Consider the following 12,135-nt stretch of genomic DNA (forward strand, 5'->3'; position numbering starts at 1 on the left):
TAATAAACAAAACATTTATTCCGCTACTATCAAATTCTCAAAAAGTATAACTCCCAAACTTCCAAGTATTTAAACCCCAAATGGAGTAAAATTACAACATGCCAATTAAGTAATACATGTGCTTACAACTACAAATTAAGTCTTCTTCCCTGAGAGAAAACTCCTCCCACCATCTTAAAGCCAACCAAGTGAGAAAACTTCATCAACTCCAAATTTCTTGCCCTACACAATGAAGAAAATGCATGTGTAAAGGACTTGGCTAGAAAAAAAATGATTGCTAAAGTTTATTAATTAATACTTATAACACATGTTCTTTCAAATTATGTTATCAAGTGAATCAAAATTTGTTTTGTACTACAAATTATGTTCTAAGGGTAAAATAAATAAATAAAAATTAAAAAGAGCAATAAGCACCTCATCCCACAGGAATATTTGCCTCTTCTAAATTGACAAAGGCTTTTGCCCGAGCCATTCGCGTTGTTGTCGCATGCCATGAGACGAGGTTGTTCATAAACACATTCACATACTTCCCTTTGTATACATCTATTACGTATACATCTATGACTATACGACATCTACACAAGTATGAACATATGTACCCTACTTAACAAAAAGAAAAATGAACATGAGTCCACATTAACACTTCGAGAATACAGATGCATGGCATCAATTTGTGCACGTGTAAACACTAATAAGCTACACATGCTTACTATATAATGCATCTCCTGTCAGATAAAGGCATCACTATAGATTGTAGCTTAACTCTCCCTCCTCACTTGTTCTGAATATTCGCAAAGTAACACAATTAAACCATTATACATTACCCTGACTCCTCACTTGTTTTGAATATTTGCAAAGTAACACAGTTAAACCATTACACATTACCTTAAAACAACGAATCTTAAGCATTTTGTTACATAAGATAGTTTAATAGAAAATATTTGACAAACACCTGATATTCCAAGAACTGCTCAGTATGCCCTTTCTTCTTTGCTAGCCTCCTTGAAGAGCCTAAATGAATCAAATCAGAAACCAGAACACATTCCATAAAAAAATGCTAAGGTAGAAATTATGGGGTGCTTTTCTTACTTAGCTGGTCCTCTCAGGGCAACATTATCCCTGTCGAAGTAGACAAATTTCTATATACATACAAAAAAAGGTAAACAATATGAAACAAAAGATAAATCCCATGAATCTATAGAATGAAAAAAAATCCAACAACAACAAGAAACTCACTGGATCTACTCATTGACAGCAGCTTCACAGGTATCAGTACACTTCTGTCTGGCAAGAGAATATTCAGGAACAGAAGGAACCAGAAGAAGTTCCTTCTTCACCCCTTCAAAGGGTTAAAAAAAAATACCAGTTAACGAAGACGTACTATTAGACTCTTTCACAGTATAAACAATGAGACCATTTCACACCACTGATATTGTTATCTATTTCATATATATACAGAAGAAATCATGATAAGCAGATGGTACTACACTGCATTGTCCACTTTGGCAACCAATGAGAGCAATTCAAGTTTCCAAAGCTTAGGTGTGCATGACCGACCATAGAGAATTCAACTAATAACTATATATACTTGAGTAGGCATTAAATCACATAAAACTACCTTCTTCGAAATTGTCGGTTGCACTTTCCCTTAAAAATGTAATCCATGAGCTCATGTTATAACAAGCCATTGAGCTGCAAGAGAGAGGTTATACTTCAATAGATAATCTTCTCCTGCATACAAGGAAGTGTGTGTGTGTGTAGTTTCTAGAGAAATTGGATGCAAGTGTTTCTTTCTAAAAGACAGTTTCATATGTATGACTGTGCCTTCCAATATCTATGACATTAGGTACTGCGCAAACCAAGTATCCACAAATAATAGGAATTATTTTACAAGAAAAAGGTCTTCTAGTCTATCCATCAATTTTCATAATAGAATGACACGATAACGACAATAAATCCTAAATAAATGCAATCACATAGTCACTAGTAGAACACGTACACATTTTTCTGTAAGCTCATAAAACTATTTCATTCAATGGAGATAACTTTAAAAAAAAATGAGATTGAGAACTGAAAAATGTAAAAAAGTTCTAGCACTAATATCAATACAGAGGCCTCACCACATTTAAGATGTCAAGAGCCCTCGACTCCTTCATGGCATCAGTTGCACTTCGCATGAGAGCCTGCCATTGTTAAACATATACGTTGAAAAACACCAACAATTAATGCTTATACATAGAGGTGTATGTTATGAATTAGTTAAGTCCTTTACAAATTTACTTAAAACCTATGTAAAACCTTTAAACTTAGATCTGAACATGACAATAACATGCTTAACTATCAATAACTAACCATTCTGAAATTCACAACAGATATGTGTCCATCTTTGTTTGGTTCCAAAAGCATAAACTGAGCCCTGAGGTAGACAAGTTCATCCTCTGTTAATGCTTTTGATAGAGATTGCAAGTAGAGAGCATCAAGGTCTAAGATTGAAACACTATAAAAATAAAAAAAGACCCCCTCCCCCCTCCACGCACACATTAACAAATAAAAATAAAAATAAACCTATGTTACATGGACACCCCATATTTAAAAAAAAATTGTGTCGGATATGTATTCACGTGCTTGTGTCAGACACATACGGACACATATTGTGTGCGATATACCTTAGTTTTTTATATTTCGCCATGTCAGACACTCTGTATCCGTGTCGGATACAAGCACGTGTCCGTGTCAATGTAACTTAGAAATAAACAAATAAATCCTTTGCTAGTAATATGCATATAAGCAACTAATATAATATCCATATCTTCCTGCTTGAAAAAGGGAAACTCTGACTTGTTTGAAGTAAGCATCCCGTCTAAAAAGTTAAATATGAAACTGAAATGTCGTTTAACAAATAACTGCTCTCCAAAGCTACAAGCCTACAATCCATTATTTTTCTAGGAGTGGAGTGGACAAACAAATAACCTGACTCCCTGTATGTTCTCTTATTAAGAAAAAAATAAAAAAGACAAACAAAGGGAACATTATGACGACATAGAGCTGAAATGATAAGAGAGGAGACAGGAGTTTGGTGCACCTTCTGGTTGTTATTCACCTTACATAAGCCACCAAAAGACTAGAATAACTAGAAAAAACAAAAGAAAAAACCCAACCATGTATGTCAGACCACACACATTTGAAGCATCAGAAACAATAAACAAATAATTACGTTCTGTCTCCCAGCCTAGCACATACCTAACAATGAAGGCTAATGACATGCCAAAAACTATATATCCTAAACCATGTTACATGGACACGCCATATTTCAAAAATAATCCGTGTCAGATACATATCCACGTGTCCGTGTCGGACACACATGCGCATATTGTATGTAATATACCTGAGTTTTTGATACTTCGCCATGTCTGACACTTCGTATATGTGTCGGATACGGACACACATAGCCGTGTCAATGTAACTTAGATCCTAAATAATATTCCATCAATTATAGTGAGCTAGGAAAATTTTACCATAAAGTATTCAATACACGTCCTCAAATGACAAAAGAAACTATGAGTTATATCATCTATGTGCTTCGAGTTTCTAGATACCTGGACAACTCTTTTTCCTTTTACTGTTTCTATTTTTTTCCTCTTTCTAAACATTAGGTGCAGATTCGGGTCTGGCATAAGCATTCTATAAACTATTCATCATCATCATCACTACTAAAAGTATTCATACACTCAGCATATAGATGCATATAAACTTTCCAAAAAGCAGTTCACCAGTACATCGAACTGACCTATCTCCTCACTCAAGCTCTCCATGATATATGATGCATACAAAATCTTTCATAAAGTCAAAGAAAACACGTAAATGAACTACGAGAACGATTTGGTAAAGAGGCATATCAACTAATAAGCAAGGGTTTAACTCCATTTCATGAACTAATACAAACACATAAACATCCTGCCACCCTAGCAATGCAGTGATGGTTGCTCATCAACGCAGATGACAATATTCTATATAAATTATGAGTACAGTGTATTAATAGACTGCTTCATATGTCATTCTATATTAGATTGATAACTGTTAAGATGCCCACCACCTTGGTAATCACGAAAAGAGTTACAGAACTAATAGCAAGATTGAACCTCAAAGCAAATGGGTATGATCAGAGCGTGAGGTTGAGATCAGTATACAAGAAATGGCCAATTATAGGCATTTCTTCCAACACACACATAAAAAATACAACCAAGTGATTTAGAAAAGAGGGCCCTTACATAAAATATTGGATGGCTTCATAGGCAGCAGAGGCAGGAAGGAAGTCGTTCACTGCAACATCCTTGTTTTCATTTTTTTTGTCTGGGTAAAATTGTTAAATAAAACAAAATGCATGTCAACCTTTTAAGTTAGAAATTCGGGACAATATGATGATGCCCAAAAAAAACTTAAAAAAAATATAGGTGCAAAAAAGGATACATTCTTCAAAGATGCACAAAAAGGATACAGTCTTCAAAGAAGCGTCTAATCTCAGCCAATCGATGAGGTGGGAGCTCCTTGATATCATTGTAGTGTTTATATTCAGGATCATCGGCATAAACAACAATGACTTTGTTGTCTTTCTCTCCCTATATTTATTGACATTAGAATCCCTAAGGTCTTTTTTCAAAGCCCATATAACTCAACTATGGCGGAATTATATACCAGATCAATCATAGGCATAAGACCTATGCCTATAGCACGAAGAAAGCTTCCTGGAAGAATTGGCTCCTGTAAAATGTCAAGGACTTAAGGCACCAAGAAAAAAACGGAGTTTACCTAGCTAATATTTCCCCCACATTGCAATATATTGGAAAAGCAATACATTAAATATAAATTCCACTTACAAGTATGTAAGACGCTACATCTATTCAAGGTTGCACATAAGTGATATGGTAATTAAGATATTGAGATAAAAAAAAGAACAAGACCTGCATGAGGACTAAGACATCCATGGGGTCATTGTCCTCGCAGAGAGTACGTGGGATGAAGCCATAGTTGTGAATGTACACAACAGAGGAATACAGTATTCGATCAACCTGCTTAAATGAATATAAAATATCAACCTTTGTGATATAGCAAGAAGTTAACCACTAAGACATTTCACAAGTACCTTGATCGATCTTTGTCCAGTTCATAATTCACTTTACAAAAATAAAAAGTAAGAAAATGTTTAGCAAGTTTAGTAATCTTACAAGGTCCATGACTGCAGCAAATTAGAAAATGATACAAGTTGAAGAATGCAAACGTCAAGTCAAGTTTTATCTTTCATCCTTCCTGGTCACAATGAGCACATATATCCACAACCTTTGTTAAGATGCTACTAATACAATAAATTAGAGGCGGGCATGATTCCAGTTTAAAACTAAACAACTTATGCATTATCAAGATACAAACAAAACAACTCATGCATTACCAAATCTAACACAACAACGAAGTATATATACGATTACTCGATATTAAATAAGTCAAGGTCTGACTAAATTTAAGTTAGTGGGCCAAGGCAAATGCAGCAAATAGGAATATAATCAGAGCATTTTGTTTTTAAATACAACCACCAATGGGACACTAAAATTAGGCTTGGTGCTTCTTATGATAGGGGCATTGGAAGCGGAGCAGTATTAAACACAACACACAGAACTATGGCAGATCTTTCAGCAAGTAAAATGAAGATGGAGGCTGGTGGTACTGCTGGAAGGAACCACTTGTGTCATTAAAACTATAAAACATCAAAACACCCTCAGAAACCAAGTAGTTTCTTATCAACTCTAGGTCTGATTTAAAAAAGTGTTAGTGTCTCTTGTCTTGACTATCTACCATTCCCTCCACATTCAAATACAAGTATCCAACCTTCCATCTCCAACACACATATTGAAGCTACATCAAGAACTAAGTCCAACACCGTGTTTTTTGTCAACCCATAACCAACATACTAATTATATATTTAACCAAACAACCAAAAAGGTTATATCTTTGCCCCTGAACAACATACTTCCCATGAAAATTCTTCATAAGCAAATTTTATGAACTTATTAAACAACGCAGGAACTCTATCCACAACCAATTTATACTAGCAAAACAATTCAAGCAATTCTTCTCCTAAATCATCATAAAATCCACTGAATTAACCAATCCATGAAAAATATGATGGCTACAAACAAAATAGAAATTAAAACAAACCATACCCACTTTATACTTTGTGATTGGAAACAATATTTCGCACCTTCAAGCATCAATTCAGGATATATTAGTGGTGGTGGGGATGCGCATTCAAGAACAAGAATAAGTAGATGGCAGCAGCAAAAACAATTTCAGTTTTTTCATTTCCCTCGTGTGTTTTTTTCTTCAGTCTGTTAATGAGGGTTTTTGAGCAATTTCGAGGTGTTTTAATTTTTCACATTTGGTTACGTTTAGAGAACCGTCACATAATATCTAAATAACCGTTACAAATAAATTCTTCTATTACACAGAAATTAGGTGCCGGTTACAATCGTTACGGGACGGAAGACAAATGTTAAAAATATCCTAACGGCTATATAAGTGTTACTAATGAAAATTCTGAAATATTGCAAAATCACCCAAATGGTGTAGTGATAATTAAAGAGAAATCTAGGACTGAACCCTAGTGTGATGGAGTCAAATAAGGAATGGTATGACATCATGAGGAAGACAAGGAACAACACTATTGAAGCAGAAATCATTAGAGCTATGGTATGTGTTGTGGTGTATGGTACATGGAATGAGAGGAACAACAGAAGATTCAAAAGCAAGCAACACACAGCCCTACAGGTTGCACATGATACTATGAAGAAAATGAAAAATTACTTGCAGCAAGTACTCAATAATGCAGTGGGTTCAACTGAGGCTAGAAGAATGGCAAGTTACTTGGGGCTACAAACTGATTGGATCCCCATAAATGTCAGTGAATGTGTGTGGCAGAAACCTAGATCTTTTATGCTTAATCCTGATGGAACTTTGCAACCGCAGTGTGGGGATTATGAAAGAGTGATTATAGATAAAGATGGTCAGGTCCTTCGAGTATATAATGGTAGCTCCAAATACAGATCTATTTTGCTTAAAGAGCTACTGGGCATTATGGAATGACTGAAATCTGCAGAGATGATAGATATAACTCAATTGGAGATTAACTCGATCAGATTCCATGAGAGCTGTCAATATTCTAAATGGACTAGAACCAACTCCTTGGCATTGCCTAAATGCTGTTGAGACTATCAGAGCCCGCTTTCAAAGCTTTGCAAATATTGAGATTAGCCATATCTTCAGGGAAACAAACAGAGCTGCTAACTTGGTAGCCAAGTCTTGTGAAATGAGAGATCACAATATAAACAATAACATATGACCTTTTGTTCAAAAACTAGTTGTAATACTAGCAGAAGATGTTAATGGAGTTCTGTAAAACATATTTTGATATTAATGCAGGCTGAGGGTCAACCTAAAAAAAAACACTTTTAAGATGAGAAGTAAACAAAGTTAAATTAATTGTTTGCAAGAAAAAAAAACATGTGCTTAGGAAGTTAGGAATAATTGTAGACTTGCATGACGACAACATTTCATAATTGACCACACCTTGCAGAATTAGATTTGCAGAATCCCACTGTTGTCGGGGAAGTGAGTCCCACTCTCACGTTTTGTATGATAAAGCCAAAAAAAAAAAAAAAAAAAAATTGGTAAAGAAAATCAAATTAATTCGTCAGTCGATGGGTTCATTTCTTCTACTATACCCTGGGCCTATCTCCTTATTTCACGCACGCATGCAAGTTCTTTTGGTTGATTAATCCCAAAATAATATATCAATTCTATCTTATCAGTAATATATATATATATATATATATATATATATATATCAATTCTAAGACTGTAAGGGACATTCTATCAATCACCTGATGTGGAATTGTGTACGCAGTCCACACCAGTGTTCAACATTCCAAACGGAATCTTGGAATTCTGTTGGATATTTCAATTTTCAAAAAACCTAGAAAATACACTATAGGGTTGAAATATTAATCATTCTGAAATCTTGTCGAAATCAAAATTTTACATGGGTTGAAATATTGTCAATTTCGATTTTTGAATTTATCAGAATTTCGAAATCCCGAACTATGGTCCACACATAGCAACTCCACCAGATCGACTCCAAGAACACAAATACGCGCTCATTCGTCAAAGATCAGAACAACATTAATGACTCGTCGCGTGATTCCATTTTGTAACATCATCATCTACTACTCTCATCATTGCTAGTATTAGCATTAGGCCTCTACCCGCCGTAATACCCAAATAATTATAGCCATTTAATTACCATCATTACAGTGTTCTTACTATCATTGCGCCCTATGCCAGTTCAAACAACCTAATGCCTAGAGCTACTACACACGTACTGATCTTAGCCACACATCTATCCAGACCACCACACATGTCCTACCAGATGTACACCCTCAATGCTTATAAAAGTCACTCTCATAACTACGTCGGTTTGATTCCAGCACTCTTGATTCTAGTCTCACTCACACAGTGTTAGATACGTAGACATCTTCTTGCTCATGAAGATCATCCATTTTCACCAACCAAAATCATTCATTTCCTTCATATAAACTAGAGCTAAGTCTTAAATCATTAGTATAATGTCCTATTGATCCCACAAGATAAAATTAGACATTTACAAAAATATTTACTCTTAGTTGATATGTATGTATTGTTGGAATTTCTTGTATTTCAAAGTACTAAGTGTGTATGTGCAAAGTGGAGGAGATGAACAAAAGAGTGTTCTCTCTACTTTAGTGCATAGAAGATAGTCCCATATTGGTTATCCACTACTAGCTAACACAAGTAAATGAGGACTTCCTCTACCATATGGGCGTGCCCTTAGGGTACAAAGGCTTTTGTGTTAGGAGGGAGGACTCACCCAAAGCCACACACGCGTGTGCACCCGCCCACACCGAGCCGAGTCGCATCGGGTTCGGGCTTGGGCTTGGGCTTACTGTGTGTGTCTAGGTAGTGGCTTGGCTAATTGCCTAAACTTGTTTTGCTTCAGCAGCAAGTTCGGACTCCTATTTCTAGTAGGTTTCTCTTCCTTATCTATTTTGGAAACCGACTAGATGTGATCGACCTTACCTCTATATAATCATGATTGTGCATAGAGGGTACTTCCACATCCAGAGAAACAGAAATAGAACTTGCTGATAAATGTATTTACTTTAATGATGCTGATAAATTAATGTATTTCCAATGGATATCAAATTAATGATGCTGATAAATGTATTTACTTTAAATCTTTTGATGTGAATACATATGTGATTATCTGTGTATATGTGGATAACATGTTAATCATGAGTCCTAGCCTTGATGTTGTGATAAACACCAAGATGTTCTTATCCCAATTTGAAATGAAGGATTTGGGAGAAGCTAATGTGATTCTTGGAATTAAAATCATCAGAAACTGTGATAGCTATACGTTTTCACAAAAGCATTATGTCGAGAAGTTTTTGAAAAAGTTTAACTATTATGATAATAAGCCTGTGTCGATACCTTATGAGGCAAATAGTGAACTTAAGAAAAATAATCAACATAGTGTCTTTCAGTCTAAATATGCCCAAATTATTAGTAGTCTCATGTACTTGATGAATTGCACTATACCTGACATTGCTTATGCAGTTAGCAAGTTAAGCAGATACACTCATTGTCCTAACAAGGAACATTGGAGTGCGTTAGAGAGACTAGCCAAGTACTTGAGATGAACAATGGATTACGGCATACGGTTTAGACAAACTCCACCTGTGATAGAGGGTTATTATAATGCAAATTGGATATCTGATTCTCATGATATCAAGTCTACTAGTGGTTATATATTCACCCTTGGTGGAGGTGCAGTCGCTTGGAAATCTTTTAAGTAGACCTTGATAGTTCGTTCAACCATGGAGTCCAAGCTTATTGCTTTAGATAAAGGAAATGCTGAAATTGAGTGGCTTAGAAACCTCTTGGCAGATCTTTCTATTATGGATTGTGACTGTCAGGCCACAATAGCAAAGGCAAAGAGCAAATTGTACAATGGGAAAAGCAGACATATACGTTTGAGACTCAAGTCTATAAAGCAGCTACTGGAATCTGGAGTTGTGGCTCTAGATTATGTGAGGTCAGAGTTAAATTTGGCCAATCCTCTGACAAAACCGCTTAGCAGGAGGCAAGTGATTGAAACGTCGAAGGGGATGGGTCTTTTACCTAAGATAGAGGGCGACATTGACAACAACCCTACCTATGTGATTGGAGATCCTATGCAGTAGGTTCAAAGGGAAAAACAAGTCACCTAGTCGCTTTGGTATGCTATCGTCTTTTTTGAGATGTCCCACCCTATGACGAGATAGTATTTTTTGTATACTTTGTATAACTTGAATTGCAATGAGTAAGGATGAGTTATTTTACTCTTATTGGAATCCATAGTCCATTTTATTATGAGATAGTGTATTTTAACTGCAATGTACACTTGATGGATATCCACCTATACGAATGTAGAACTGGGTCGGTTCTTATGGATATTTAGGCTTGTATCCTAGAGCATTCATGAAACACAGGTAACGCAGGACCGAAAAGCGCAACACCACAGAACTGGCATATAATGAAAGAATAGTGTGGGTGCATGTGATCTATTTTACTACAATAGGGAATGTTGGTTCAAAGGTTTTTCAATCCACCACTTTCACGTGATATAAGACATGTTACCCTATGACTGGTTTAAGGCCGTAAAGCACCAATATCTTAGGCATTGCTTTTTCGATTCTCTCTGACATTTCGTTAACTCATTTCTTTTGTAATATCCTATTCAAAAATAGTGGGGGACTATTAATATTTTGAAATAGTGAGGAATTGTTGGAATCTCTTGTATTTAAAAGTATTAAGTGTCTGTGTGCCAAGTGGAGGAGATGAACAAAAGAGTGTTCTCTCCACTTTAGTGCATAGAAGATAGTCCCACATTGGTTATCCACCACTAGTTAAACAAGTATATGAGGATTTCTATTGGTATATATATGATGACTTCTAAACAAGTATATGAGGACTTCTACCATAAGGGCATGCCCTTAGGGTACAAAGGCTTTTCTGTTAGGAGGGAGGACTCACCCAAAGCCACGCACGGCGCGCGCACTGCGTCGGGTCGGGTTCGGGATTCAGCAGTGGCTTCACCGTGTCTAGCTAGTGGGTAGTGGCTTGGCCAATTGCCTAAACTTGTTTTGCTTCAGCAGTAAGTTTCGAATGTTTCTCTTTCTTATCTGTTTTGGAAACCGACTAGCTGTGACCGACCTTACCTCTATATAATAAGGACTGTGCGTCCAAAGAGGGTACTTCCACATCCAGAAAAATAGAAACAGAACTCGCGAAACTCTAGCCTCTTTTTCTTCTCTTCTTACTGTACTGCCAGAGAGAGTTATACTGCCGTTTTAGAGAGCAGCCTGTTCGAAGTACAAGTCAGTCTGCTAAACCATTGTATCTTGTGAGGAAGACGCCACTGTTGCCTTTCTACACCTGGATGAGGCGAAATCTTTCCTTAAGAACAGCCTAATCCATGCCTTGGTTGTTCCTGTATTACTGCTGTCCTTATCTCTTTATTGTTTTCTTTATTCGCATCCAAGATGTATTCCCTTCCAAGCTAAGGCAAAACTATATATAGAGGAATAATTTTGTACACAATTTGATGTTCATATCCACATATTGTTATTATGTTTGTCGGTGATCAGGTTGTAGCACACCTGAAAGTTTGATTGCAACTTCAGGAGGAAAATATCTAATACAATTCCCTGGGTACTAAGAATATACTCTAAAGTCGCAAGTCATAACTCATTGATCCATAAGAAGACCATATAGAGAAACATAAGATTTGCTTATTAGCTGATGACATGGATGCGCGGCTGAGAAATGAAATCGGTCCCATGTTGAGCGTAGTACACTGTACACGTGACTGGATAAGAAAAGTGAGGATACGAGTAGACGGCCAATAAAAGTGGCTGGATCGAGTCCTTGTGTCTGCGATGACACATTGACACCGACCATCTGATTCTAGTGTCCATCTGTTTTAGCATAGTTCTGAGAATTCTTCAAGGC

The 12,135-nt window shown here is 36.3% G+C and overlaps 1 protein-coding gene across 6 annotated transcripts; it reads right to left on the reverse strand.

Moving 5' to 3' along the window:
• Nucleotides 1-6,756, reverse strand: LOC147517972 (soluble inorganic pyrophosphatase 4-like). 6 transcript variants are annotated; one of them, XM_086590000.1, is made up of 12 exons: nt 5,223-6,364; nt 4,959-5,066; nt 4,693-4,758; nt 4,496-4,616; nt 4,269-4,350; nt 2,353-2,416; nt 2,121-2,183; nt 1,619-1,692; nt 1,237-1,339; nt 1,090-1,139; nt 953-1,011; nt 1-222 (listed from the first exon to the last, which is right to left on the reverse strand). In XM_086590000.1, exons 1-8 carry the CDS (start codon nt 5,229-5,231, stop codon nt 1,675-1,677), a joined length of 531 nt encoding a protein of 176 aa, XP_086446126.1. In that variant the 5' UTR covers nt 5,232-6,364; the 3' UTR covers nt 1-222; nt 953-1,011; nt 1,090-1,139; nt 1,237-1,339; nt 1,619-1,674. The 6 variants fall into 6 exon arrangements, with proteins under 6 accessions (XP_086446126.1, XP_086446128.1, XP_086446127.1 ...); XM_086590002.1 differs by having other exon boundaries at nt 953-1,339; nt 5,223-5,304; nt 6,213-6,756; XM_086590001.1 differs by having other exon boundaries at nt 953-1,339; nt 5,223-5,304; nt 6,251-6,389.
• Nucleotides 6,757-12,135: the final 5,379 nt, after the last annotated feature.

This window comes from Coptis chinensis, chromosome 2, assembly GCF_015680905.1.
Source record: "Coptis chinensis isolate HL-2020 chromosome 2, ASM1568090v1, whole genome shotgun sequence".
Taxonomy (NCBI): domain Eukaryota; kingdom Viridiplantae; phylum Streptophyta; class Magnoliopsida; order Ranunculales; family Ranunculaceae; genus Coptis; species Coptis chinensis.